The 24,920-nt window shown below is 42.4% G+C and overlaps 1 protein-coding gene across 2 annotated transcripts in view; it reads left to right on the forward strand.

The window, feature by feature from the left end:
• LOC134927227 (probable acyl-CoA dehydrogenase 6) overlaps window positions 1–24,920 on the forward strand; it is a 222,066-nt gene that overhangs the window by 171,293 nt on the left and 25,853 nt on the right. For both annotated transcript variants that reach the window (XM_063921394.1, XM_063921395.1), the window contains exons 7-9: window positions 10,786–10,959; window positions 20,935–21,096; window positions 23,973–24,123. In XM_063921394.1, the coding sequence (XP_063777464.1) occupies window positions 10,786–10,959; window positions 20,935–21,096; window positions 23,973–24,123 (487 nt within the window). The remainder of the gene's footprint in view (window positions 1–10,785; window positions 10,960–20,934; window positions 21,097–23,972; window positions 24,124–24,920) is intronic.

Here is a 24,920-nt window from a genome sequence, read left to right on the forward strand (position 1 = left end):
GGGAGTGGCTCCCGACACATCTGTTTTTCCATTGGGAACTGCTATTACCCTTACAGGAGCAATTCTAACAGCCTCTTTCTGTGTAGATTCTACAGCTTGTTGTGGTACAATTGTTTCAGTGTAGTGCATGGTGCCGTACTTACCCGTTGACACGACCTCACCTATCCCTCCGCTAGGGGCTTTCGCTAATCTCGTGGGTGTCGCTGTGCCTACTGTGGTCTCTGCTATGGTGGCCGCAAGAGAGAGAGCTGAAATTGTTGCTGAATCGTCTTCTTGATCACACTCCTGAGGAAAGTTCAAAACAGGGTACAACTTGCACGGGTTAATAATTGCATGAGTTACTTGGTTAACATCATTTACATTTACAGGGTTACTAAGTGTTTGTGTTTTACAACCCAGTGCGTTTCTCTCCGCAATCAACTTCTCTCCTGCAATGTATGGTGGAGGAGGAGCTGTGGCTATCAGCTTCCTGACTGCCCCAGATCCTGCCGCCAGAGCCAAACCTCTCTGTATCTCACCTTCCTGGTGCCATAACTGTAAATAATCATGATGTTGAATTCGTCTCTTTGTTGATTTTACGAGACATATCCTCCTCCTTAAATTTTGTAACACTTCTGGACTGAAGCTACCTATTCTTGGGAATTTGTCCCTGTCTTGTACAGTCATTCTCTCCCATTCATCACATAAAACCTCTGTGTGACTACCGTATTTTTCACACATGATGTATCTTGCCGACCCGACTGGTCGGTTCTCTGAATCAACCCGAACCGAGGTTGATCGCCCCCTACCTGAACAACTGGCCCCCATAATCTGCAGGTGTTGCTTATTCCTCCTGGATCTTTATATCAAGGTTTTCAGCGAACCCTTACAGCAAACCAAATTATTCAAAAATAGGCCGGCGGTGGCGGTTTACCGAGTACCCCACTCACTCGACCACCTCGACCAATACGACCTGATCACACCGACGTGGTGCTGGCGTACTCGATACAGGGCCCTACCAAAAGAACCTTCGGTTTACTGGAACATATGAGGGTTACCCGCAGGACACTTACTCTTTCCAGTAAAGGTGGGGTTGTTAGATAGTTCCTGAGTGACCAGCGAACTTCCCTTTAAAAATAAAAAATTACACAAATCACGTCAGAATGTACAAATAGCGTTTGTGACCACTTTACTCTAATGGTATTAGGTCAGATTACTAACTACTGCACACAATTACGTGCGGTCCAATCGTTCAGTACATAAGCACTACCTGTTATGTACCGAGAGATTTAATGGAATCGATGTTTCCGGCCGCGATTCCTTCAGCAAGAGCTTATGGCCTATATGGGTTCTGCACCAACACCCCAGGCGTTGTGCCTCTTGTACCTTTATAGCGGACCTCTTTGTCTATTTTACCTGTTACCTTATGACCTCCTGGTCTGTTACCGTCTGTTAATGACCTCCTGGTCTGTTACCTTATGACCTCCTGGTCTGTTACCTTATGGTCCGCTATACTCTAATGCTCAAATATTATTTAACCAGGGATGCCTCCCTAGCCACCGTATATGTCACTTACACGTATGTCCTTTGACGAGTACCCGACTTTCCTTTTGGTTCAACCTCTAAGTTATATAAACTTATGTGATAAAAACACACTCACTCAACACATGTACACTTTGTTTCTATATCTATTTCTGCGCAGAAATTGTCTTCAGTCCAACTGTGTTACCAATTAGGAGCAGGATCTGTTAAACTAAATTTCAGATTTTTCCAAAAATAGATTTGCGTTATTTAACGCGTTGCGTTATTTACCGCTGTGCGTTACTTATCGCCTTTGCGCTAATTATCGCTTTGCGCTAATTCAACTTTTCGTGACTTGAGCTACATGGGCGTAACCAGACGCTACGTTGCGTAATGTACGCTGCGTGCGTCTGCCGTTTGGATTGCGTACGCAAGTCTTTTGTTAGGGACACGTGTACGCAAAACAAAGATCCACCGTAACACAATTTCTATTTTTATCAATGTAGATGATCCCTGATCATCTACCGCACACCACACTGACTGCCTTGTCTCCCAGACAAGCCGTGTGTTGGTCTATACTTTAACTATTACCTCTACTATGAAATAACAGCAAATCTCTTTTAGCACTTTCTATCAACTATAAAACTTGGCAAACAGGAATAGTGATATACGAAATTTGAAAAAGAAATGCAGATAAATGTATGCGTGCGTGTATACGCAAGACAGAAGAGAAATAAAACAGTTTTAAAAGACACAAGCGTTTTGTTCTTACTTCCGGTTCCCGGATTCCTTCAGCACTCTTTGTCTAAGCGAAGCAGACGCTTATCCCGTCAGCACAGCACTGCGAGACAACCTCCCACCCTTTGCTGGGGGGATAATGTCTGCTGATCTACCTAGTGCAGATATGAGAAGGATAGGACGAGTCCCCAATTGACAATGCTAAATTCCTTTGTCGTATAAACAACCCTTTATGAAGTCTAAGAACACTGTACGCTGTTTGCTTAAGAAGTACCGTAAGGGTACGCTATCTGCGTAACGATCGCTCAGCCGTAGGCGAGACGCTCAAGCGTCACGTTCGCTCGCGGCCCAGTGATCACAGGACACGTTATTGGTTATGACTAGAGTAATGATTCGCTATGGCGTAGCATACGCTCGAGACCACGAGGAGGTCACCAGCGGCGCAGACGCTCACAATGCTATACCTTTATGTCTAAACCTTATACCAATGAAATACACAGAATACCTTAATGTGAATACAGGGTGTAAGTGCAACCTTGTGTAACCTGACTAACTACAAAGCTGCTTGAGCGTCACCGACGCTCAAGTGAACACTTAACACTATAGAAAATACACAGATACTGGTTTAGGGTCCGAAGCCTATTAACTGTATTATATCTAATATACTTGTAAAAAGGGGATAACAGTACAAATGATACACTACAATATAACAGAGACTTCCTAACCAAAATACAATACTATCTAATACAATTCAATACTAGTCTAGGGGAGATGTGAGAGAAAAGAGAAAGGAGAGAGAGAGAGAGAGAAATGGAGAGAGATGAGAGAAATTGGCTCACAGTAAGACAATGATTACGGAGAGAAACTTACGCACAAGGGTAAACGATCGCATGCGCCTGGACATCCAGCACCCGATTTTCAGCAATGAGAACCGTTGAAGAGTGAGAGCTGGATGTGGTCGGCCTGCCTATTTATGCCCCACACACAATGCAATCTTACAGTCCCTACAATCCCATTGTCCATTGGACGTCGGAATTCGGCCCTGCATCATAACAAAAGGTCATAGGTTGATTCATACAGGTGGGCTGTGACGATTTCAAACAGCTCAGGTGGGTGGGAAACTAGGTTTCCCGCCGCATACCTGAGTATGAGTAAATAATAGAAATGGACATAAACTTCTTATGTTCATAACTATTCGCACGAGCGATTAATACGCTCCAAACCAACACCGGAATATTGCTAATTAAATACTCTTCCGATGGGTACCAAACACTGCTGTATGACTCTTGTTAGACCCTTCGTATAACACAAAGAGGGATTCCTCAGCTCATGGACATTCTATATTAACCAAACTTTCAGAAACTATCAAAGGGACCATGATCTACAAACTACATTAATTATGAAAATATGTAACGAATGAGTCGCACGCTACGACTACATAAACTCTACCGTAAATACGCATACCGCGCCTGCGAGTGCACGCTATTGCGGGTATGCGCCTTCACGGGAGAGCGTACGCATGCGCAGCGCGGACCAGTGTGCGGTGCAAATATGGCAACGTGCATAGAGACATTTTTCTGACTTTGACAAGGTCTATTCCCGCAAAGTCGACCAGATCCATTAAAAACTTCCCACTAGCTGTTCACCAGCTGAACAATATATAAAAAGTCTTACATGTATAATATGTTGAGTCTATAGTATAGTTGCAATGTGCAGTATGAACTCATACGTGTAATGTATAATACGTTTCCCCCTTCTTATGCTATGTATTCCCCCTTCATGTTGCTGCTTGGCGATGTACTGTACCGCAAAAAAATCCTAGTGTACGTGAATACACCTAGCCAATAAAGCTGATTCTGATAGGTCCTCGCCCTCATATTATCTTGACTACTGTATATTGATTTGAACTCTCCTGGTGATGTAGGATATATGACAAGAGGCGGGACCACATATACACAGAAGGCCGCACAGCCAGTCAGCCAGTGCACCAAGCGTATCTAGAATGAGTGTTGCATAATAGATCATTGATTCTATGTTAATGGGATTTTTCCATAGAGAAGATGGATCATGATTACAAAAGAAAATATAGAATGGTCTGCCCTGTAGTCTATAGTATTTATAGAATAGTGGTAGTAAAGTTTCTGTCTGATAACCGATTAAGCAGGTATTACCCATATAGATTAAAATTAGTGACGCTAACCTGATAAAAAGCCCATGCGTGTTTACAACACCACTTGGAATCCCGGTGCCAGAACACTGATAGCCTACATCCAGAGGGTAAGTATCGGGGTTAGGGCCTGGTGAGGTAGGGGGGGATTTAGGGTTAAGGACTGAACCTGGTCATCAAGGAACACTCACAGCCCAGGTTTTATAGATATCCATGCCTAATTACAGGTGGTTTGATAACTATCCATGCTTAATTACAGGTGGTTAAATCAAACTGGTAATAATTAAGGCACCTAGAAACCTGGAGTGCTAGGGTGCTGTGAGGACTGAGTTTTTGGGAAACTTTGCTATGGACGAGAACTGGACTCTCAATCGCCCACGTATAAAATAAACTGCAGAGGATGAGTCCCACTCATTGTCTGCAGCAACAGGAGGCATTAAACTGAAAAAAAGAAAATGACTCTCCCCACCAGGTCCAATAAACAAATTGTCTGATCACCTGTGATCACCAGACAATATCACCCTGCACTATGGTAAAAGTACATGCTGGTCTGAATACATGTAGGGGCATGCTGGTTTTAAAAGTGGGCGGGGGCTTTCTCAAACAATGTGCCCCCTTGGTAGTTATTGTTTTATGATCCATCACACAGGTTTCCTTAGGCTTGTCGACAAGCAGTGTGTAGACTCTGGAAAACAGGTGCTGGAATGTCGGCAAGTGTAAAATACTAGTTTTACGAGCACCAGCAGTACAACTGGCATTTTACACTTGCTGACATCGTGGCACCTGCCTTTTGGGGTCCAGATACTGCTTGTTGACAAGCACACTACAGTCACGCTAGACAGTGACTAAGGGGGACATTTACTAAGCAGTGATAAGAGCGTAGAAGTGAGCCAGTGGAGAAGTTGCCCCATCAACCAATCAGCAGCTCTGTATAATTTTATAGTATGCAAATTATAGATGTTAAATCAGTGCTGATTGGTTGCCATGGGCAACTTCTCCACTGGCTCACTTCTCCACTCTTCACTGCTTAGTAAATGTCCTTCTAAAACAGTACACAACATTTTTATTTTCTACTGGTGGAGGGGATCTAGTGCCCAGATTATCCTTCTGTCAAAAAAAATGGTCTTGTAATTTAATGCATTTGGTTTTCTAGCTTAAAAGATTGAATGCCTTATTGAATATCCTATTCTTCCTACTCATTGTAAATGCATTTAGAGGAAGATGGGAAAACTAACCAACAAAAAAAAATACATTATCACTTCCAAGCGGACAGTTTATTATAAAGTCCTCCCCATAGAGTCCTGCTGTTTTCTGTTTTGGAACGGTGGATTAATTCTGACGCAAAAACCAGAATCTGTTTAAAACATAGAAACATAGAATTTGTCGGCAGATAAGAACCACTTGGCCCATCTAGTCTGCCCCTTTTTTTTTTTTTTTTAATATTATTTTTATCTCTAACCTTATTTGATCCTTATTTCTTTGTAAGGATATCCTTATGTCTATCCCATGCATGTTTAAATTGCTCTACTGTCTTAGCCTCTACCACCTCTGATGGGAGGCTATTCCACTTGTCCACTACCCTTTCTGTGAAATAATGTTTCCGCAAATTTCCCCTGAACCTCCCCCCCTCCAGTCTCAGTGCATGTCCTCATGTCCTATTGATTCTCTTCATTTGGAGAATGTTTCCCTCCTGGACTTTGTTAAAACCCTTGATATATTTGAAAGTTTCTATCATGTCCCCCCTTTCCCTTCTCTGCTCCAAACTATACATATTGAGATTTCTTAGTCTTTCTGGGTATGTTTTGTGATGTAGGCCATGCACCATTTTAGTTGCCCTCCTTTGTACAGTTTCTAATGTATTAATATCCTTTTGAAGATATGGCCTCCAGAACTGAATACAGTATTCTAGATGAGGCCGTACCAATGACCTATACAGTGGCATTATTACGTCTTCCTTTCTGCTGCTGATTCCTCTCCCAATGCAGCCAAGCATCTGACTAGCCTTCCTCATTGCCTTGTTACATTGCTTACCTGCCTTTAAGTCATCTGAAATAGTGACTCCTAGATCCCTTTCCTCCTCAGTAGTTTCCAGTATAGTGCCATTAATACTGTATTTAGCTTTAGGATTTTTGAGACCCAAGTGCATGATTTTGCATTTTTTGGCATTAAACTGTAATTGCCAGACTCTTGACCATTCCTCTAGTCTACCTAGATCCTCAATCATTTGTTTTACCCCACCTGGTGTGTCTACCCTGTTGCATACCTTTGTGTCATCTGCAAAAAGGCATACTTTCCCTTTAATGCCATTTGCAATGTCACCAATAAAGATATTAAAAAGCACTGGTCCAAGTACAGATCCCTGGGGTACTCCACTGGTAACATTTCCCTCCTGTGAATGCACTCCATTTACCACAACTCTCTGTTTTCTATCCTTCAACCAAGATCTTATCCATTCAATAATCCTAATATCCAATCCCAAACTTTCAAGTTTATTTAGCAGTCTGCGATGTGGAACTGTGTCAAAAGCCTTACTAAAGTCTAGATAAGCTATATCCATGGCTCCACCTTTATCCATCACTTTAGTCACACAATCAAAAAAGTCAATAAGATTTGTTTGACATGATCTCCCCCCAGTGAATCCATGCTGTTTGGGATCCAGAAAATTGCCGGATTTGAGATAATCTACAACTCTTTCTTTTATGAGTGTTTTCATCAATTTCCCTACTACTGATGTAAGACTCACTGGTCTGTAGTTGTTTGCCTCTTCCTTGCTTCCACTTTTGTGCAGTGGGACTACGTTTGCTCTTTTCCAGTCCCCTGGAATTACTCCTGTAGCTAATGACTGGTTGAATAAGTCTGTCAATGGTGCTACCAGCACCTCTTTAAGTTCTTTTAGTATCCTTGGATGTATCCCATCTGGCCCCATAGATTTGTCCACTTTCAGCTTTGAGAGTTCTGTTAGGACCTTCTCCTCTGTAAATGTACTTGTTTCATTTTCCTGAATATCCCTGCAACTTAACTGTGGCCCCTTCCCCTCTCTTTCAGTAGTAAATACTGAGCAAAAATAATCATTAAGATGATCTGCTATTAAATTGTCTCCTTCAACAAGACTCCCAGTGTCCGTCTTTAGTTTTATAATTCCGCCTTTTGTTTTTCTCCTTTCTTGTGGTTTCTATTAAAGACAGAACATACACCTTTTGCTTTTAGATACTTTTTTGCAATATCATAAAAAAAAACTTGCTTTCCAATTTTTGGTTACTTTTTACATGAGGTGTTAAGGTGGGTACACACTGGCCGATATATCGGCCGTTCTATTGAATGGTCGATATATCGCGGGTACATCGGCTAGTGTGTACGGCCGATATGTCTGAACTCCATCGATCACAGACCTATCGCGTCGGCCCCGCAGCACAGCCGACGGCCAATATATCTACAGATATATTGGCGCATCGCTGTGTGTGTTCAGGCAACCAGCCGGCCGCCCGTACACATACTGCGGCGGCTGGCGGTGATTGACAGCTGAACTGGACAGGCGTGTGTACACGCCCGCCCAGTTCATGACGTCAGTCCCCGACGGATCGGGCAGTGTGTCTGCTCAACACACTGCCTGATCCATCCATAGATATATCTGCAGATCAATTGATCTGCAGATATATCTATCAGTGTGTACCCACCTTTAGAAGAAGCAAAAAGATGATCAGCGTGCGCTTACAAAGGAAAGCCTTCTGAAAAGTATAAATTGTATCAAAACTGCATTTATAAAATGATAGTGATGTTGCAATGTGACAAATGTAAAGGCAAAAATATGGCTCCTCATCTATGGAGCTAAAGCGTACCAGTCACCTACACAAAGTGCACAGAACTAATATTCAGTCATTCAATTCACTAGCAACTAGTGCCGTTGCTGAGTTATGAGGCACAAGGTGCCTCAAGCATCAGAGTTGTCGGAAGTTTATAGTTCTTCTGCGTCCACTGAGTGTTGGCAATGGGGTATTCTATACTTTACAGCAGAGTTACATGCCCTTTGTCTCATAAAGACATTTTCGGCTGAAGCAGTTCCCTTTTGTTTTGTATATAGAACATAAACCATTTATGTCTATCCAGAGGCATCCTGCAGGTGTAAAAGGATGATTATTAACGGCAGTTAACAAGAGAAGGTTATTGTAAGGACAGTACTGCATTGTGTTCTTTGGTCTAACCTGACACTTTCAATTACATAACGTGATGACCAATTGTCTAAGGTGACTCTTATTTAAAGGGTTTCTCCATTTAAGATGTTAAATGGAGTTGCTTATTGTTCCGTATCGCTGAATTCCAGAGTTCTAGCTTTCCCAGGATCTCCTGGCTTACAGCAATAAGCTATACTGTGCAGACAAAATCCTCTATACAAAGTACTGCATTATATTATCACAATATATTATGTGAGTCAGACATTTTACAGTGAGCGGTGAGCAATTTGTAAACACAAGTACGGTCAGATTCATACCATGCTCCAACCACAAATAACATTTTGTCAAGTTTTTGCTCCACAGAGATTCCTAACCAGCAGATGCATTTAGCTTGGTTTGTGTGTACCCTTATGCAACTTGTATTGCTTTATATGTCCAGATTCATTATATCCTTCTCTGTTAAGTATTTATGTCATCAGGCCAAATGGTGAATTTTAATTACCCTAAAATACTGAACAATACATTTCTATTGCGTTTTCTGCCTTGAATACAATTATATACAGATAATCTTTGTGTGTTCTCTGACAACTCGTATTGATAATATAAAGGCTTGGCTGAAAGGTTCAGGTGGGTACTAAGTCTCACTAATGCTTCATCGCTGTAGAATGAAAATGGGTATTCATAGATTTCTCAGATTTAGAGAGAGCTAAAGTTAGAGAAGTTCAATCAGCTTCTAGCTGTCATTTTATAGACTATGGGCAGTATCCAATTAGCTTCGAAATTGCATCTCTCGCACGGAACTTGTTGCAAAAATGGCTTTTCCTGTTTTTTGCCCTATCCTATTCCAGACGTGCAAAACTGGGACTTGGGTGAAAAAAATAATAAGTGAAAATGGGGAAATCGGCATGTACCTCAAAAAATGCTAAACTAACATAGGACAACTGTATAGAAGTGTATTATAGGTCATATTAAATATATTTGGGGTACTTAAATTGGGTCAAATGGCTGTTAAATGCATTTTTTTTTTTAAAAAAGGTAAAATATTATAAAAGCACATTTTTTCAGCAAACTAAGGGTTAAATTTACTAAGATGATAGGTTCTATTTAAGATGGGATGTTGCCCATAGCAACCAAGCAGATTCTACTTCTCATTTATCTAGCACCTTCTATCAGATAATACCTGGAATCTGATTGGTTGCTATGTGCAACATCCCATCTTAAATATAACTTATCATCTTAGTAAATTTACCCCTAAGTGCTCAAATTGAATTTGGGGTACATAAAAATTGATATAAGTATAAATTGGGTCATTCCATGGACTTTAAAAAAACAAAAGTGTAAGAAGACCGACTACTTCCGCCTGCAATCCTAAATACACTTGTCCCACTCACAAAGCACCTCCATATACCTATCCTATACCTTGAACCCCAAATTCTATCACTTTGCACTTTTTCACCCCAAAACTGACATGTCATTATTGGCCCATTAAAAATTATTAAAAACTTCTAAGTGTCTAATTAGTCATGGAGGGGGCAGGGCCGGCTCTACCATTAGGCAGCTTTAGGCGGCTGCCTAGGGGCGCCAGCTCCTGAAGGGCGCCACTGAATTCATCTAGCAAAAAACTGAAGGATGTCCCTGTATGCGGCCTCCTCCTTTTACTCTGTGCTGGCTGCTGCTGCGGGGCTAATCAGGTGTAGCTACCACTATCAGGCTGTATCACATAATGTCTCAGCGCTTCCTCTGTGCCGACATGAGTTACATCAAGTGAAGGCACATAGGAGGCGGATGTAAATATGGCTCCCGAGGGGCACCCCAACGGCCGCTCCTCATAGCCCTGATGCACCTCCTGCAGGGGGTTGCAGGTTAGGGGGCACCAGGTTGAAGCTTTGCCTAGGGTGCATAGAGACCTTCCACTGGCCCTGGGAGGGGTTAGGAGGGGGTGGGGGGGGGGGTGGAGTCCCAGCAGTTCTGAACCAAATTCGGACATTTTTACCTTTAAAATAGGGTAACATTTTGCATGAAAACCGGTTATCGCAGCTAATAGGATATACAGTATGTAGATAAATCTATATGATAGATAAATGGAAGCTAGAAGCTGTTGCCAGGGGAAACGTCTCTCTTTATTTTTCTCTAAAGTGTGAGGCATCTCCCCCTTATTCTGTTAATAGATTAGTATTTTCTTTTACCAGTAGTTTTCGTTCTGTTTTTTAGGTGTCCAGGTTGCAAAGAAAATCGACAAAATGGGTATGAAGTCGTCTGATACCGCTCAGATATTTTTTGAGGATGTCCGAGTTCCCAGTAAATATTTGATTGGCGAGGAGGGAATGGGGTTCATCTATCAGATGTTGCAGTTTCAGGAGGAGCGAATGTGGGGCGTAGCCAATGGTAAGTAGAAATTATTGAATGGTTATATATGTTTTACTTTTTTTTCCTGTCCACGGATGAATATCTTGTAACTTTCTGTATTAATGCGGCTGGCATTTTATTTTTAAATATAATAATGGGAATTAGACATATCCTCTTCCAGGTGGGTTATAAATAGGATTTCTGCAGTGACGTTGAATGACTGGCGTTCCACTGAGCTGTCAGTGACCAGGGAATAGCTGTCTGATTACGCAGGAAAAATATTAACTAGTAAAGTATTTAAAGACCTCATCGTGTCGCAGATTTAGCCAGAAGGGCTGAGCCTGTACTGCTAGCCGTCCTGTGAGAGCTGTGCGTAAGCTCTTCAGCCCTGCCCCTGCATCTAGATCTTCTTATTTCCGTGGGAATAGCACACCCACATATTGCATTAGCAGATGTGATTGTGAGTAATAACACTTTTGCTGCCAGAGGTGTCAGCTGGATTTGCATACCCTTCTAATTTTATTCTGGGAATTCTACCTTTTATATTTATGCCAAATAATTGCACTATTGGAGGTTTGATGTATGAATGTGTATTAGACGGGCCAAAGTAACATGTATGCAACAGTCCTAGAATGTTTGTGAACCGTTTAGTTTTCCGACTTTTTTTGCGTTTATGTGGACGGAACTGTTTTTAGATCTTCCTTAAAGGCATAAATTAGACAGAGAACCCATCAATCAAATAACACATACTAGGATATAATGCTTCATTAATATATTGATCAAACACTCATTTATTACACTAATGAATAAAATTAGACGCTCAGGAAAAGTATGTGAACCTCTAAAATCCAGTAAAGAGTGATTCTTTCCCCCCACCCCCCCTCCCCTCCTTGAACAATAATGACATCAATCAATTGTTTGTGATAATTGCTGATCAGTCCCACACATCAGCTGCTGGGGGGAATTTGAGACCATTCCTCCTTAGAGAATGACTTCCTCTCACAGATGTTGCTAGGTGGTGTTACATGAATATTCTTTGCCACAACATTACGATTGGATTTAGGTTTGGACTTTGGTCCGGTCATTCCAAAATGCAGAATCTTCTGCTTTTTTTTTTTTTTGTAGACTGACTTGTGTGTTTTAGGTCATTGTGTTGTTCCAAGACCCACCGTTTATTGAGCTTGGGTAGAGTGAGAGCTGCGAGTCGGTCTACATAGAGAGAGGGTGCAAAATATTTTAGGAAAATATAAATCAGGTAGACAGTGCAGCTGTACTGTTTGCACAGATATGCAGCAAGTCCATTGTGCATAGTACTTGCAGTACTGTGGGCTGCTAGAGTTGAAAATATGTGTGTAGAGGTTTCAGGATGTAGGATAGTGTCTGTACACACCTGCGGATGCCTTACAACTATGAACAGCCCAGTTAACCAGTGGAATGGTTTTATTGAAGATAATGCAGGTACAGCTGTACTCACTGTTATACACACTGGTAGATGGAGCAGAGCAGGGTGTCGCACTGTACAGCTTACCAGCCTGTAAGTGTATGTAGGTAGTGGGCGTCGTGCAGTAACATCGTCCAAAACAGCAGGTAATTGCAGGTCTCACTGAAGCTAAGAGGAAGACTACCGTCTCCCAACGTGGCACTTTAGCACAAAGATATACAAGTGTCACATACAATAAAGACGGAAGAAAGCCCTAGCAGAGTATCACAGGACCTTGCCGCGACTGCAGCAGTGATGTATGCGGACACATGTCTATTATAGTGCTAGAAAAGTGACTATCACGTTCTGGACATTAAAAAGACATCTGTATAGACAAGCACAGTTATAAAGTTTCTTCTGGCTGCATCAAATTAACATGCCTCAGCACTGGTAATTGGAAGACGGGGAGTGTGGCCATGCTACACTGGCAATGTGGCCCATGGCCATCTTAATGTTTGGACACATTAGGCATCTGCCCAGGGCCCCATAATTCTAGGGGCCTTTGAGCAGGGGTGGGTTGGGCCAAGAGGCATCTGCCCCCTGGGCTGTTGCCTCCAGAGCTTCTTGGGAGGCAGGTAGAGAATGCTGCCCTGCAGCTCTATGTGTGAGCTACACACAAGTCAAAGTTTTCTACCAGCCTGCAGCCATCATGCTGATTGGTGGATGGCTTGAGGTATCTACCAGTCAGAGTGCAGACAGCAATTCGCTGTATGGAAGCATGTGGAGCGACAGCGCGGGACAGTAGGAGGGTTGTTAGGTTGATTCTTTAAATAATGTATTCTCGTGAATGGGTGAGTAGGGCCCCCAGATCATTGCTTTTCCCAGGGCCTACAATGCTGTTGTGCTTTTGAAGCACTAGGCTGCACTGCATCACCTCTCCCCTCAGTCCTAACACCCACTCATTGATGCGTATGCCACTTGCTTATAGTAAAACTGCAGTGGATGAGAGCTACCTCCCAACATTCTGATGCAATGGACATAACTATCCCGATAATGATGGTGGAGCAGAGACATCAAATCAGGACTGTAGAGCCTATCTCCGAACAGTTTGAATGTCTGACATAGTCTTCTTCTGAGCAGCTATACATATTCATGTGTATTAACAAGTGAACAACCCGTATACTGGCAGGAGCATGCTTAGTGTGATCATGAGAAACACCATGTGATCCTTGTAATGGGAACTATTGCCCACACTAGGGATGGCCATCAGTGGATTAACCATCAGTGGTCTACTGAGCCTAAATTACTATTGGTATATGGTAGTACTACGGTAAGTCAGACTCAGGTTGTAACGCATTCTCAGCCTACTGAGCCTAGAGTACTAATGATATATGGGATCACTACAGTAAGTCATACTCAGTATGTAACACATCCTCAGACTACTGAGCCTAGATTACTAATGGCATATGGGAGTACTATGGTAAATCAGACTTGGGTTGTAACACATTCTCAGCCTACTGAGCCTAGCTTACTAATGATATATGGGATCACTACAGTAAGTCATACTCAGTATGTAACACATCCTCAGACTACTGAGCCTAGATTACTAATGGTATATGGGAGTACTACGGTAAATCAGACTCAGGTTGCAACACATTCTCACCCTACTGAGCCTAGATTACTAACGATATATGGGAGCACTATGGTAAGTCAGACTCAGTATGTAACACATCCTCTGACTACTGAGCCTAGATTACTAATGGCATATGGGAGTACAATGGTAAGTCAGACTCAGGTTGTAACACATTCTCAGCCTACTGAGCCTAGAGTACTAATGATATATGGAATCACTACAGTAAGTCATACTCAGTATGTAACACATCCTCAGACTACTGAGCCTAGATTACTAATGGCATATGGGAGTACTATGGTAAGTCAGACTCGGGTTGTAACACATTCTCAGCCTACTGAGCCTAGATTACTAATGATATATGGGAGCACTGCGGTAAATCCGACTCAGTATGGAACACATTCTCAGCCTACTGAGTCCAGATACTAAACACATGAAGGTATGCAAACTTCTTAAGGGAATTTTAGAGAAACATTCTTCAGCAAAATCCATTACAGTATCATTAAACTGTTTGAAAAAGTTATGACCAAAACATTGACTAAAATTAGACTAATGGTGTGTACACACGGTGAGATAAATCTGTAAGATTTTCACTATATAGTCAAAATCTTAAGGAAAGAGATCATATCTCAAGGTGTTAGGCAGCTTGCGATACAGATTCGATCCTGATGCACACTCCCGTGGGGTCGGTATCGCAAGGCTAGATAGACTGTGCAGGCAAGTCAATCTTGACTATCTAGTGTACAAAGTACAGGTTGAGTATTCCATATCCAAATATTCCGAAATACGGAATATTCCGAAATACGGAATTTTGTGAGTGAGACTGAGATAGTGAAACCTTTGTTTTCTGATGGCTCAGTGTACACAAACTTTGTTTAATACACAAAGTTATTAAAAATATTGTATGAAATGACCTTCAGGCTGTGTGTATAAGGAGTATATGAAACATACATGAATTGTCTGAATGTACACACACTTTGTTTAATGCACAAAGTTATTAAAAATATTGGCTAAATGACCTTCAGGCTGTGTGTATAAGGTGTATATGAAACATAAATGCATTCTGTGCTTAGACTTAGGTCCCATCACCATGATATCTCATTATGGTATCTATTTATTCCAAAATACGGAATAATCCGATATCCAAAATACTTCTGGTCCCAAGCATTTTGGATAAGGGAGACTCAACCTGTATAGTCAAAATTGGCACTTAGTCAAAATCGTACATAGACAAAATCGAAAGTACAGATAGTCAAAATCTGTACTATCTGTGCTATCTGGGCTCTGGGGGAGTTCAAGGGAAATCGCATATCAAAATCAGGCATAGCAAGGATCTCACCGTGTGTACACACCTTAAAATGAAAACTGAGATCCACTGACTAAATATTGACTAAAACAAAGCAAATAAAGAGGACTAAAATGTGACTATAAACCAACTACAATTTTAAGTAAGCGACTAATACTAAAACTAAATTGAAAATCCTTGCCAAAATGAACAGTGTAGTTTAGTGTACTGCAGACTAACGGTCCATTGAACCCTCTGAAGTAACACATGTGCTGTTCACATGGTAACTAATACGAAGGTGGCAAGGATAAAATGTGCACGTCTAATGTGCTCTCTATGAAGCTTTGCTGAGTTGTTCTGTTATTCCCCACCGAGGATCAGTGGACTAATTTCTCTACATCCACCGGTGACGGATGCGGCTTCTAAGGCACTAGGGGGCAACTTTGACAGACAGGTGTAACACAAAAAGATCACCGGTGCTCAGGAACCTCCTGAGCCCATGAAACTTGTCAAACTTCCAAATATTTTGTTGAGCAGACACAGAGTAGAGATGACATTCATCAAAAACCTTTGGTCACTTTGCAGTGTTAAGAAATTGATCCTTGACTATTATCTTTGTTCGCCCAGTTTACAGAAGCCTTTAAAACTAGAACAGTCAAAATGAAAAAGTGCCTAAACTATCCCCAGCACCCACTGGTTATAGACACTCCTGACTCCTTTCTGTTACAGAGAATTGCATCTAGATAAAAGGCTTAAAAAAATAATGAATTTATTTTAAATCCTGTGTAATCTATGTTACTGATTAAACAGTGAATGATATGGGGTTCCCCTTATTTTATAATAACCAGCATTAGGCTGAATCAACCAGGGCTGCTTACAATATAGAAGGGGGGCACACAGCATGGTGTCCCCCTGCCATAACTGCAACAAGCCCCAAACTGGTCAGTCTAGAGCTGCAATATCTAGGGTAGTGGTGACCCCCTAAAAATTGGGTCCCCTTTCACCAAGGACAACCAGCCTTAAGCTAAAAGCCCAGGGCTATTCTCCACACCACCATGATTTTATGTTCAGAGGAAATAGTAAAATTAAATGGTTGATTATTATTATTATTTACATGTGGACTACGGGTTACAGCATGTTCATTGGAATTTATATTCCACCTGTAAAAAAAAATGGAAATAAAAGATAGGAGACATAAACCAAGTATTGAATTATTTTAGTAAATAAAAACACCCAGACACCAACCTTGTTGACCTATGTGTTACTCACAAAATGTGGGTCTTGCTCTTTGGTCCATGAAGTATCCCTGAATCTTGGCAAATAAGAAGTCACAAGTAAGAGGTCACCCAGGGACCCTCCACATAGGAATGAATGGGGACACGCTGATTGGTCAGTTTGCGGCAGTTCTCACTCTGATAGGCTATAAAGGTGGAGGTATGAGGACTTGTCTTTATCTTGTCCCTTTCCTTACTCTGTATTCAATAACCTTACACTATCATTGGTTCTGCTACTTTCACTGCTCCATGTGTGAGATGTATCAAACCTTCTAAAGAGTGGAGATGTTGCCCATAGAACCCATCAGCTTCTACCTATCATTTTATAGAATGTACTTGATAAATAATAGCTAGGAGCTGATTAGTTTATTCTCACAAGAGGTACATTCCCCCCTATGTGCTAAGCAACAGATGGGTGTGGCTTAGTTAATACCACAATAAAATTGTCACCTTTTATAACATATAAGCGAGTATAGTATTAGTATTATGCATTATTTTTCTGAACTAATTAAACTTTAATAAATTAAGCTGGAATTAATCTTGTCTGCAGAGAATAAAACTGTAAAAAAAACTAGTTAAAAGGACATTTTACAATTTAAGTAAAATATATTTTTGGAATGGAATATGGTATAAAACTGGATAGTTTCTACATCAAAGCCATTTTTAGAACATATTTAAATTCCTAAATTTTTAGAGCCTCACCTGTTGAGTATAATGACCAAATAGATCAGTACTGAAGGTTACACAGGATTGATATTGCTGGTTATAATATATTTATGCCCAGAGAGCTGCTTTCTAATACTTAATAAATTCCCACTGTGGATTGTACAACTGCTAGAAACTACTGTAGCAAGGTCATGAAGAGAGTCATTTATAAGCCACTAAAAATGTGTATGAATACGGTTTCTGTATTGGTATCCAGGCTCTATGTCGACCATCTAAAAGTCAACAGTCATTAGGTCGACCACTAATGGTCGACATGGACAATAGATCAACATGTAAAAGGTCGACAGTGAATACATGGTTTTGTTTGTTTTTTAGCATTTTAATCAACTTTTTCATACTTTACCATCCACGTGGACTACTGTTGGGAATAGTAACCTGTGCAGAGTTCAGCAGAAGCGGAGCAAAGCAGCTTGCCCGAAGCATGGCAGGCAAAGCGAGCCATGTGAGGAGAAGTGTTACACTAATTGGGGTTCCACACGTTCGACGTCAAAAACAACACAAAAAAGTAAAAAATAACAAAAAAATAGCTGTGTCAACCTTTTTCTCGTGTTGACCTTTTCACCCTGTCAAACTTTCCTACTGTCTACCTTTTGTCAGGTAAACCTTTTCATGTGTGGACCTTTTCACCCTGTCGACCTAAAGCATGTCGACCAATGGTGGTTGACCTAATGACTGTAGACCTTTCTTATATAGATCTCATGATCCATACCCCCTGTATTTGTGCAAATGCACCAGAGTCTCCACCCAGCACCTAGTTGCACACCCAATTCCAAGTCTTTGGTACCTCCCCTGCAAATGGGAAAAGTGCCTGTCTTTGCCGGTTTCCGTATCCTCTGGAAATGGAGAATAGTGAAAAGGTAATTATCAATATATTTTATTATTTTATATTAATAAGGTGTCAGCAGGATTCCATGGTACCGTAGAAAGGGGACAGAACAAACAACATGTAGCTTGAGTACAAATTGATGCAAACATTTCCACAACGCTACATAAATTCATAGTTACAGTATGGGTTCGCATAATTATGAAGAGAAAACAAATAGGAGATAAGCTCATTCTATTTCTTCTTTAGTGCCACCCCATTCATTAGATTGATGAGATTCAACTTTTACATTTTTCTTCTAGAATGCTACACCATTAAACCTCATTTAAATCTTATATTTATCGTGAAATTGAGGAGACAGCTGGAGGAATGGGGTCACTGATGAGCAGGGGAGGAGAGTGGACACTATTTGCACGTCCCAACCTGCGCAGATGCCAACCACAATCCTTTATATTGTGATTGGACCACCAACCTTTGGCATTGTTTTAAATTCCCTACAGTTGCCCTGTGTCGCTTTTGCATCCAGTTTGGGAGCAACTGCTCCCAGTGATGGGGGTAGAGAGCATCCAAGATCCAAGCATGAAAGGAGATAGTTCAGAGGTAGGGGTTTCCATAGTGAGAGACAGCAGTGGAAGGAAACCTCGAACATCGCATCGTGCATGGGGCAGGCTGGCAGGTTAGGAGTCAGAGAGAAGGGGTGGGGTGGTGCCAACAAGAGAAAGCTAAGGAACCCAGACCTGAGCAAACATGTGGCCCCTTGTCATGCAGGTAATAGGTAATTTTCTCCAATTTGCCAAAGGACAATAAGGCTTTTTGATGTGACTACAATGTGGGAAGTCAGCTTTATAGAAAGTTTTCGGAGGTCTTAGGCAGAGTAGCATAAAAAAAGACATACGGTTCCTCCAGTATTGGGGTCAAAATAGGCTATTCAGAAGGCCATGAACGTCAAGTAGGGGGCAAATACAGGTTAAGTCCACCAGATATGGTTAAAGTGCCCCCGATTATCCACAGTTTTTCCAGCAAGTGGGTGAGGCAGAAGGAAACATTTGGGTAAGTCTCACGGGGTATGATACCAACAATAGTACAATTTATAGGATGTTCCTTGAGTCAGGTGGAAATGGATCTTTTAGCTATGCCTGATCTTATCAAGCCTCCTCATCAGTGGGGGACAAAAGTCTACTTCCTATTATTATTATTGTTTATTTATATGGCAAGGGTTGAGCAGCGCCCAACAAAGTACATAAACAAATGAGTAAAACAAGAATACAATGACATACAGTACAAGACAATCCCATGCTATTTTGTGATAGTTTCAGGAGGAGCAGGGTCTGGGGGAGAGGAGTTTACAAGTGTCTCCTTTAGAAGTATTTAAATGGGATGAGAGTGTGGGTAGCGGATTTATTTCTGGAGGTACAAGAGAGGTAGCCAGTGGCCTCGTTTACAAAAATCCAAGATCCACGATCCACTTATTAATAGTTTGTAGATGAAGTCTGTTGATGCCTTGAGAGAACCAAACCCCAGTAACTTGGGTTACTACTATAGTTGCTGAAGAGTCATCAGGAAGCGTAAGACGGTTTTTGGTTGTTTAAAGCTGTTGCATGAGGTGGCCAATATCATGGGTAATGTGGATGTATGCTTTTCTGTTCCTGCCTCCACTAATCATTACACCATGGTGGAAGGGAGAAATGTTGACTTTTATATCCTTTACTTGTGCCATGAGTGGCCCTCATCCGAGCAGTCAGAGGGCATTAGGGTTGCAGTGCTAATCTGCCATAGAGGGCTAGAAGACTGCTGGAAATGTTGGAAGTACTGGGTTACTGTCCTTCTAGCCACAGTAATAATTGCGCAGGATAATTGCGGTGCATGTTTTGGGAGACCTGCACAGGAATGCGTGACCACACACAGATATGCCTCATGCATGTGTTTAGTATTTTTGTAACATTGGGTGGTATCAATTCTTTTCACCCCCTTCCACACCCGTTCTGTTTCTGCCCTCGGGGGGGGGGGGGGGGGGGGGGGGTTTAATCATTTCAACTTGCTACTCCTAGGGTAGTGAGGCACTCAACCCTTTAGACAGCTCACACAAACAAACAACAGAGAGCAGTCCTAAAGCGCTGCTAGATTTTCCCAAACTAGTCCCATAGACAGCGACCTGCACTGTTGGTATATGTGGAAGAAGATCAAAGGGACACAGTTTCATAAAAAAATTCTGATTCTGGAACCATTGCAGAGATTATATTCCATATCCGGTCCGTTTGGAGTCACTGTGGAGGATATTAGTGACAGTAAGAAACCTTTTGATGCACATAGGGTCATATGACCTAGGTGAGTGTTACTCCATATGAGATTATTATATTTGGAAGAAGTTGAATACCTACCAATGTAAGAAACCTTTATGTGAACGCATCTCATTGTGTTAAGGTGAGTTTGAAGGTTCCTTTCTACAGTGGCCATGATTGATGTCTGCTATTGGATAAATTGTGTCCTCTTCTTCCACATATACCAACAGTGCAGGTCGCTGTCTATGGGACTAGTTTGGGAAAATCTAGCAGCGTTTGAGGACCGTTCTGTGTTGGTTGTTTGTTTGTTTGTTTGTGTATGCCGATCAAGACTTGGTGCTCTTGTGAGCAGGGACTGAGCTGCAGCTAGGAAGACGCAAGTTACTACATTCTACAGTTACTACTCTTTACACCGCTAAATCTGATTACTATGGGCGCAATATGCACGATAACGGGGATCATTTTAGAAAGGAGTTTGGGCGTGATATATCATTTGAATACCGCCCATTGTGTTTGTGATTTATAAATGTTGGTACTGGCCTATTTATCGAAATGTTCATGCTTATTCCATTTTCAGTCTTGACGCCCATGGAAAACCTCATTCAAGACACAATTAACTACACAAACCAGAGGAAAATCTTCAATCAGCCCCTGTTGAACAACCAGATCGTCCACTTCCGCCTGGCAGAACTGAGCACTGAGGTTGAGCTCCTGCGATCTCTGCTGCATCGTACGGTCGGTGAGTGTCCAGGTCACGCAGTGCACACACCCACCCACATATGTAGTGTTATGTTCTTTTCTGTTATACAGGTTTATTACACAATGTTCCGTGTGCTCAGACAAATCACAGATACTCCCACACTGTGCTCCCTTTTATCAGATAGAAATCGCAACAAGTTCCCACTACGTGGTAAAATGGATATTGTGCATTATGTATTTTCCGGAAATACTGTACTGGAGATAACAAGGAACCTAACAAGTATCCACCTACTGTACTAATGTGTGGGCACATAGAGGTGTGACCTGCTTGTACTGTGTCCCTTATTCATAGTGCTAGATGGAGGAGAGGCCATGCATAGTGCTTGGAGGAGAGATCATGCATATTGCTAGGTGGATTAGAGACCATGCATAGTGTTAGATGGAGGAAAGACCATGCATATTGCTAGATGGTGGAGAGAGCGTGCATATTGCTAGATGGTGGAGAGACCGTGCATATTGCTAGATGGAGGAGAGACCATGCATATTGCTAGATGGTGGAGAGACCGTGCATATTGCTAGATGGTGGAGAGACCATGTATATTGCTAGATGGTGGAGAGACCGTGCATATTGCTAGATGGAGGAGAGACCGTGCATATTGCTAGATGGTGGAGAGACCGTGCATATTGCTAGATGGTGGAGAGACCGTGCATATTGCTAGATGGTGGAGAGAGCGTGCATATTGCTAGATGGTGGAGAGAGCGTGCATATTGCTAGATGGAGGAGAGACCATGCATATTGCTAGATGGTGGAGAGACCGTGCATATTGCTAGATGGTGGAGAGACCGTGCATATTGCTAGATGGTGGAGAGACCGTGCATATTGCTAGATGGTGGAGAGACCGTGCATATTGCTAGATGGTGGAGAGACCGTGCATATTGCTAGATGGTGAAGAGACCGTGCATATTGCTAGATGGTGGAGAGAGCGTGCATATTGCTAGATGGTGGAGAGACCGTGCATATTGCTAGATGGAGGAGAGACCATGCATATTGCTAGATGGTGGAGAGACCGTGCATATTGCTAGATGGTGGAGAGACCGTGCATATTGCTAGATGGTGGAGAGACCGTGCATATTGCTAGATGGTGGAGAGACCGTGCATATTGCTAGATGGTGGAGAGACCGTGCATATTGCTAGATGGTGAAGAGACCGTGCATATTGCTAGATGGTGGAGAGAGCGTGCATATTGCTAGATGGTGGAGAGACCGTGCATATTGCTAGATGGTGGAGAGACCGTGCATATTGCTAGATGGTGGAGAGACCGTGCATATTGCTAGATGGTGGAGAGAGCGTGCATATTGCTAGATGGTGGAGAGACCGTGCATATTGCTAGATGGAGGAGAGACCATGCATATTGCTAGATGGTGGAGAGACCGTGCATATTGCTAGATGGTGGAGAGACCGTGCATATTGCTAGATGGTGGAGAGACCGTGCATATTGCTAGATGGTGGAGAGACCGTGCATATTGCTAGATGGTGAAGAGACCGTGCATATTGCTAGATGGTGGAGAGACCGTGCATAGTGCTAGATGGTGGAGAGACCGTGCATATTGCTAGATGGTGAAGAGACCGTGCATATTGCTAGATGGTGGAGAGACCGTGCATATTGCTAGATGGAGGAGAGACCATGCATATTGCTAGATGGTGGAGAGACCGTGCATATTGCTAGATGGTGGAGAGACCGTGCATATTGCTAGATGGTGGAGAGACCGTGCATATTGCTAGATGGTGGAGAGACCGTGCATATTGCTAGATGGTGGAGAGACCGTGCATATTGCTAGATAATGGAGAGAGCGTGCATATTGCTAGATGGTGGAGAGAGCGTGCATATTGCTAGATGGTGGAGAGGCCGTGCATATTGCTAGGTGGATTAGAGACCATGCATAATGCTAGATGGTGGAGAGACCGTGCATAATGCTAGATGGTGGAGAGACCGTGCATATTGCTAGATGGTGGAGAGATCGTGCATATTGCTAGATGGTGGAGAGACCGTGCATATTGCTAGATGGTGGAGAGACCGTGCATATTGCCAGATGGTGGAGAGACCGTGCATATTGCTAGATGGTGACGAGACCGTGCATATTGCTAGATGGTGGAGAGGCCGTGCATATTGCTAAATGGTGACGAGACCGTGCATATTGCTAGATGGTGGAGAGACCGTGCATATTGCTAAATGGTGACGAGACCGTGCATATTGCTAGATGGTGGAGAGACTGTGCATATTGCTAGATGGTGGAGAGACCATGCATATTGCTAGATGGTGGAGAGACCATGTATATTGCTAGATGGTGGAGAGTCCGTGCATAGTGCTAGATGGAGGAGAGACCGTGCATATTGCTAGATGGTGGAGAGACCGTGCATATTGCTAGATGGTGGAGAGACCGTGCATATTGCTAGATGGTGGAGAGACCGTGCATATTGCTAGATGGTGGAGAGACCGTGCATATTGCTAGATGGAGGAGAGACCGTGCATATTGCTAGATGGTGGAGAGACCGTGCATATTGCTAGATGGTGGAGAGTCCGTGCATAGTGCTAGATGGAGGAGAGACCATGAATAGTGTTATATGCAGGAGAGAAAATGCACTAATAATGATCCCAATTAAAAAAAATAAAGCACAGCCCATGCACACAGACATCTTCAAAGAACTGACTGACATGTTTATAGTGACGCTAGGATTTTTTGGGCAGGGTACTGATCTCTCCACTACAATTAACACAAAAGAATTATACAGGAATCGGACAAATACTGTACAGTACATAAAATAATTAGAACTGTCATTAACATAATTTCTCAAATATTTTGCAGATCACAAAGATTACAGGTTGTTAATTGCCATTTGTTATTTGTTATATATAGGATTATATATTGAAGGGAATGATGTCACTAAATTTGCCTCCATGGCCAAGTTAAAGGCCGGTCGTCTAGCAAGAGAGTTAAGTGACAGTTGTCTCCAGTTCTGGGGAGGAATGGGCTTCACTAATGAGGTTCTCATCAGCAGGTTTTATAGGTAAGTCAAACATTACATTATCACATTATTTAATTTATTTTTGCTGTCTTTGTTCCATTGCAAAGAAACAGTGGAGACATTACTGAGTCAGTGCTTTGCTTGTTATTAGCTGCAGGGTTATAGTTGTTGTTGTTGTTGTTGTTGTTGTTGTTGTTTGCTCGCTACATGCCAGAGTGACCTTTTACTTTGACCATTGTGTAACTCAGAGGTTCTCAAACTCGGTCCTCGGGGGCCCACACAGTGCATGTTTTGCAGGTAACCTAGCAGGTGCACAGGTGTATTAATTACTCACTGACACATTTTAAAAGGTCCACAGGTGGAGCTAATTATTTCACTTGCGATTCTGTGAGGAGACCTGCAAAACATGCACTGTGTGGGCCCCCGAGGACCGAGTTTGAGAACCTCTGGTGTAACTGGTTTGTGCAGCTTGCCCTGGCCTGATCACACACACACACACATTGGCAACATCACTGCACTCTAGGATTTCTCGTGCCTGTCATCGTTCCCTGTCTAATCATTACTTACCATGCACATCCCTGGTATAGACGTGTGGCATTGAGAGGATAAATGTCTCATTGACTCCCCTGTGCTCAGACAAAAGAACTCCAAGTGGTTTAATCCTATCAAAGCATCATATTCAGGGGTCATTTAAGGTAATCAAAACAACTGCGATAGAGCAGGGACCACCAGATTCCCACCAAAGCGCATTGATTTACAGAGCGAGACGCCGGAGTCTGTGGAGGGGCTGTAATGGGATGGCAGGGGCCGGACAGCAAGTTCCTTGCAGAGTGTGAGGG

This window comes from Pseudophryne corroboree, chromosome 5 (assembly GCF_028390025.1).
Source record: "Pseudophryne corroboree isolate aPseCor3 chromosome 5, aPseCor3.hap2, whole genome shotgun sequence".
NCBI classification, from domain to species: Eukaryota; Metazoa; Chordata; class Amphibia; order Anura; family Myobatrachidae; genus Pseudophryne; species Pseudophryne corroboree.